Source organism: Urocampus carinirostris, chromosome 4 (assembly GCF_059441175.1).
Source record: "Urocampus carinirostris isolate Australia breed hairy pipefish chromosome 4, RoL_Ucar_1.0, whole genome shotgun sequence".
Lineage (NCBI taxonomy): Eukaryota > Metazoa > Chordata > Actinopteri > Syngnathiformes > Syngnathidae > Urocampus > Urocampus carinirostris.
This window is the reverse complement of record NC_142352.1, coordinates 382,480-388,479: the sequence shown is the minus strand read 5'-3', so window position 1 is coordinate 388,479 and position 6,000 is coordinate 382,480. Positions and strand designations below refer to the sequence as shown.

Genomic DNA, 6,000 nt, shown 5'->3' with positions numbered 1-6,000 from the left:
CTTTTGCGGTCCACCGAAACGGCAAACCCGAAACTCTATTTGGCGCGAAACTGGAAAAAGTCCTCGGGCAAAAGGTGGAGGGTCCGAAGGGTCCGGAAGAAAAGCGGCGAAAGGAGAGAACGGGGAAGGGCCCCCGGGACCCCTTCAGAGGGCGGTCGTCGGGGAGCGGGCCTCGGGACCCGAGGAGGCGGAGCCGGGGTCCGTTTCGGGCCCTCGCCGGGAAAGGCGTCCCGAGTCGGAACCGGTGGAACCCGACTGCCCGCGGGAGGACGAGTCCGAGCTGCCGCTGCCTGCAACCGCGGATGCAAAATATTAAAGGGACAGCGTGTCTCATCGGATCGCCGGTCGCATCGTCTGCCTTTTCCGGCGTCGGCTACTTTTGGCTCTCCCGCTCTCCTTTCCGGAATAAAAACTTCTACCTTGTCACTATCTCGTTACGGGGTTCATTAATGCGAGTAGAGAGAGAGAGAGAGAGAGAGAGAGAGAGAGAGAGCGAGAGAGAGAAAGAAAGAACTAAAGAAAGACAAAAAAACAAAGAAGAAATAAATAAAATAAGGAAGAAAGAGAGATAGAAAATGAGAATGAATGAAAGGGACAAAGAAAAAATTAAAGACAAAAAACAAAGAAGAAATAAATAAAATAAGGAAGAAAGAGAGAGAGAGAGAGAGAGAGAGAGAGAGAGAGAGAGAGAGAGAGAGAGAGAGAGATAATATGAGAAAGAATGAAAGGGACAAAGAAAGAAATAAAAAAGTAAATAAAATAAGAAAGATAGAGAAAAGAGGACAACAGAGTCATAAAGGAAGAGAGAACAAAGGAAGTGGGAAAGAGAGAGAGACATTAGAGAGAGAACAAGAAAGAAAACGAGAGAGAGAGAGAGAGAGAGAGAGAGAGAGAGAGAGAAATGGGAGAATAAAAGCAACTGGAGATCTATGACTTTGCTCTTCTCTCTTCTTTCTTTTTCACTTTATTTTCTAATATTCTCTCTTGATCCTTTTATCCTCTTTTTTGTCTTTCACCTTCTCTCTTTTTCCTTTTCTCTCCCACATCTCTCTTCTTTTATGTTTCTCTCTTTTCTTTCTGCCCCCTTTCTCTCTGTCTCTTACAATTTTCTCTCTCTTGTTCTCTCTTTTGTTTTCTCATTCGGTCTTTCTTTTTTTCTTTCTCTCTCATTATCTTGAATTGATGAGTTTGGCCCCTGTTATTTTTCTACGGCGTGGCCCTCCGCCCACCGGAGCTCAAATGAGTTTGTCATCCCCAGGCTCGACATATCTAGATAGATAGATAGATAGATAGATAGATACTTTATTCATCCCCGAATCCTTTCTTACGTTGGAACTGATTTTAGCATGTCACACTCACGTCACATGACTATAGCGTACACTCATTGTTCTCTATTTCTTCTTCCTTCCGTTTTGGATTGGATCCAATACATTTCCCCCAAAATGCCACTCGAGTATGCTTTTTCCTTCTCAACCGGTGCGACAAATTCTCCCGTGGGGGAAACGGGCGACTCGAAGAACAAATGGGGACGTACCGTGGGAAGGCGGGCAGGCGCCGAGAGCATCTCCTTCGGCACCTTTGGCCGTGGGTCGACCTCGGAAGGCGTGCAGGTCCAGGGAGCCCAGGAGGCCGGAGCGGGAAAACGCCGCCGGACGCCGGAAGGGGTCGGTCGCGTCTGAGGCCGAAACGGCGATGGACGCTCGTGTCCTGGCGCCTGACCCGGAAAAAGGAACGTTTGCTGATTGATAGCAAAATCGGGTCCCGGGAGGAAAACGGGACGCTTTTATATTGTTTTCGGAAGAAAGCCGTACGATCCCTTGTCTGGCAAAGAGAGTCTGCCATAGGTCAGGGTAGGAACATAGAGCAATAGGTGAAGGAAGGAAAGAAGAAAGGAAAGAAAGGGAGGAATGAAGGAAGGAAACAAGAAAGGAAAAAAGATGGAACAAAAGAAAGGATTAAACAGAGATAATAAAGAAAGAATGGTAGGAAAAAAGAAAGATCAAAGCAAAAGAAAGGAAGAAAAGAAGAAAGAAAGAAAGAAAGGGAGAAAGGAAAGAAGGAGGAAAGGAAGGGAGGGATGAAGGTAGGAAGGAAGGAAAAAGGACGGAACAAAAGATTAAACAGAGATAACAATAAAGGAAGAAGGGTAGGAAAAAAGGAAGATCAAAGGGAAAGAAAGAAACAAAGAAAGGAAAGAAGGAGTAAAGGAAGGAATGAATGAAGGAAACAAGAAAGGAAAAAAGAAAGATTGAATGGAAAGAAAGAAAGAAAGAAAGGAAGGAAGAAACGAATGAATGAACAAAGGAAGGAAGGAAGGAAGGAAGGAAGAAACGAAGAAAGGAAAGAAGGAGGTAAGGGAGGAAACTAGAAATTCTGCCCATAAAAGTGATCAACAGAATCGCCAACAAAGGGCAGCCCCGGCAGAGTCCAACTTTCACTGGAAAGGGATCCGATTCACTGAGCCGGCAATGCAGACTGACCCGAGTAAGACTGTGCGGTACCCCGTACTCCCAGAGCACCCCCCCGTAGGGCTCCCCGAGGGACGCCATCGAATGCCTTCTCAGAGTCCACAAAAGACACGATAGACCGGATAGGCAGACTCCACTGTCCACTGTTCCACAGCCTCGGACTTCCTGACGGAGCCTCCCCTCCGGTACCCCTGAATATACCCGACCGGGAAGACCGAGAAGCGCCGTTCCCCTCGTCGGATCCAACGTATAAAAGACGGGACGCGACAGGACGCACCTCTCAGGCGGGCGACGTTCTGTACGGCCCGATCGCTGATGGCGGCGGCGCTGGGCCGGATGTCCAGATAAGGCTTGTTGCCGACCCCCATGGACAGCAGCTCCTGACGCCGCGACTCTGGACACACGACCGAGGGAGTAACCGGGGGAGTGACCAGGGGAGTGAGGGAAGCCTTACCCTTGTTGCGCGCCGCCTGTGTCCAGAGTAGGGCGGCCAGCTGGCGGGTCCAGGCGCTTTTGATTTCCGGGTTGGCGGCCTGCAGGGTGAGGGTCTCGGTCTTGGACGTCCTCTTTCGGAACCAGATCTCGAAACTCAGACCGTCGGTCCCGCTCGACTCCGTCAGGCCCAACTCGCGAGTCTGAGGACCGGCAAAAGAAATACATACGGTACTACGTGTCCTGTATCTCCAGCGCGCTAATAACGTTGACCTTCTTATTGATTAATATCTGGTGCATCCATTCGATATGGTTGGTTTAAAGACAAAGCCAGCCGTTTCGTTTGAAATGAACGTGGAATAGAAAAGCTTGATGCGGTTGAGAAAACGGTCAGAGCGCTTTTTTTCGACCACTTTTTTACCACAGAGGAGGACCTCTTGAAGCCCATCTTTCAAAGGTAAGTTAAACTTAACTTTATTTATCTTTATAGAGCATATTATTGGATGAAATGTTTATTTTTGAGTACAAAACAATACAGGTTACTATACAAGCCTTAAACATACTTCTATAAACCTTAAACATACAAAATATAGTACTGGAGCAACTTACCAACAAATTCAACTTAGTTCATAAGTGGGGCAGCATCTGTACAGTGTTACTGTAGTGAGATTTTTGTAGTATGTTTTTAGTATTTCTGAAGTAGTATTTTTGTGGTTTTTTGTCTTAATCATTTTCTAATAGTTTTTTAGTCTTTGTGTCGTAATTCTGTAGAAATACTTTGAATTTTTTTTTATTGTAGTATTTTCTAGTATTTTTTGAAATATTACTGCAGTTTTGTACTCACTGAAGTGTTTCCGTTGCAGTATTTCTGTCAAAACATTTCTGTAGTAGTATCAATGTATGACATTATTACTGTCGTTCTATTTTTGTCGTATTTTGTAGCAGTATATTTGTATAATAGTATTAAAGTAGTAGTTTTTGTTTATTAGTATTCTTTTCAGATTGAAAGCAAAGTAGGCGGGGCTTAGTTCGGGGGCGGGGCCTTTGCGCAGGGGGGGGCGGTACTCGGTCGTACCCGGAAGGAGCCTTTGTACTCGAAGACGTCCATGCCGCCCTCCACTTTCTTGGCCTTGCTGAGGAGGAGGAGCTCCTCGAACAGGAAGACCCGCCTCCGACTCCGCCTCCTCCCGCTCAATACGGTGAAGCCGTCCTGGCGAAGGAGACGCCCCTGCTCCTTCAGGTTCACCTGGGAAGGAAGGAGGGGGCGGGGCCATCAGTTTTCACATTTTAAAGGGACAGTGTTTCAAGTGTAATACTCCGCTTGTGTACTGCTTCTAAAACGCTTGTTGTTCTACCTGCTCATAAAAAAATACAGAGTGGTCTAGAGCGCCCTCTACCGTTCAACATGTCGATTGATTTGAAAGACAAAGCGCAAGCAGCAAGAGCACGACGTTTCGCTCTGAGAAAATCCCTCGATTCTCTTCTGGCGATGACTTTCTGGATATACGATTTTTTCTTTACGGTAGGGTTTCGTAGCCGTTTACGTACTGAAGTTATAAACTATTTTATACACCGTTTTATTTTATGTCAAGTCACATATACTTGTTCTAAAAGCGGACTTCAGTGTTTGAGGGCAAACTATGAGAAAAGGTTGTGCCTTTTCATCCTTTGCGTTTGTGTAGATAACAATGACTTAATCACCTCGCCTGGGGGCAAGGGCAATGACCTATCACCCCTCTCCCAATGTTTCAAAGGCCAAATGGGAAAATTGCATCAACACGGTGCAGACTAATCAGCCAGAGGCTTGATCATGGGCCGTGGACAGTTCAGATTCAGATATACTTTATTGTCATTCTTGTACACGTGTATGCAGCATGAAATGTCGATACATCTGACCCGCACAGTTTTCTTTAATGCACAGAAATAAATAAATGTTGTACTGAGTTAGAGTATTGAAGTACTGATAATATGCTAAATAATTTATAGCTATGTATAGTATTATACAGAAGTGCAAAGAGTGCAAGAAGAGCAGCTAACCGGATGTGCAAAATGGGCAGTCAGGTAAACAAGTCGTTATACAATAACAATAACACTGGAGTCCGATAGTGCAGAGGAGAACAGATGTGCAAAGGAGTGGCTAGGTATAAGAGAACTAAAATGAAATGATCTGCATTTCTATAGCGCTTTTCAATCAATGACTTCCCAAAGCGCTTTACAATGTGCTCCACATTTCCCAATAGCGGCCTTGCAGCCATGTAAGGCGCTAACCTGCTTATTGGGGGTATTAGGGGTTCAGTGTCTTACCCGAGGACACTTCGACAGGTAACTCGGACGAGCCGGGATTCGAACTGGGATCCCTCGATCCCAAGACGAGTGCTCTACCTCCCGAGCTACTGCCGCCCGAAGTGTCATAAAAGGGGCAACCCGGAAGCCCCCGTCATCTCCTGCACACGACTGTAATTGACACGGACAGAGACCTGATTTGTTCAACTATGTGATTCGGCTAAATAAACGAATACGTGGACTATACTCGGCTCAATAACTTCTGCGGCTTCTGGACATGCTCCGACTGTAAGGGTTTGGACAAGACACGTGAAGTGTCTTGGAGTCAGATTGCAGTTTAGGAAATGTTAAAACCTTACAGTACTTTTGCGTCACTCTGTATGACCTCGGGTTAGCTCGGCGCTAAATACTTAGTTGTACTTTTCAGTTTTCCGACAACTTCGTCACGGTCGAGGCAGTAAACAACCAAGATGTCCGCTTATCCGGGACGTCGTTCGTCCGCATCGGTGAAACTTGGGAGCGAGGGGAAGCGTCGTTATGCCGTGCAGTATTTCATTTGCGGCAGTAGTATTTTGGCTTGATCTTATTTTCATTGTATCGTTTATTTTATATACACTTGACTTCATTTCTAGAAGATTGTCCATTTGGAAGGTTCTCAGGATTACAATTGTATACTGGACATTTTTTTTTTCACGTGCAAATACTTTACATTAGAAAGGAACATTTTTGTATTTTTCTGTTTATGAGGTCTTGATCTAGATTTCTGCTCACTGGAGTAAAACCCTGATTTCGTCGTAGCAATACAATGATAATAAAC

The 6,000-nt window shown here is 45.6% G+C and overlaps 1 protein-coding gene across 1 annotated transcript in view; it reads right to left on the bottom strand.

Moving 5' to 3' along the window:
• The window catches only part of plekhg4 (pleckstrin homology and RhoGEF domain containing G4), a 19,775-nt gene continuing 13,775 nt past the window's right edge, over positions 1-6,000 (bottom strand). Inside the window, exons 10-14 of the mRNA XM_088333379.1 lie at positions 3,976-4,146; positions 2,923-3,103; positions 2,746-2,862; positions 1,535-1,714; positions 1-290 (exon numbers count right to left, since the gene is read on the bottom strand). Of these exons, the coding sequence (XP_088189505.1) occupies positions 145-290; positions 1,535-1,714; positions 2,746-2,862; positions 2,923-3,103; positions 3,976-4,146 (795 nt within the window). The 3' untranslated portion in view covers positions 1-144. The remainder of the gene's footprint in view (positions 291-1,534; positions 1,715-2,745; positions 2,863-2,922; positions 3,104-3,975; positions 4,147-6,000) is intronic.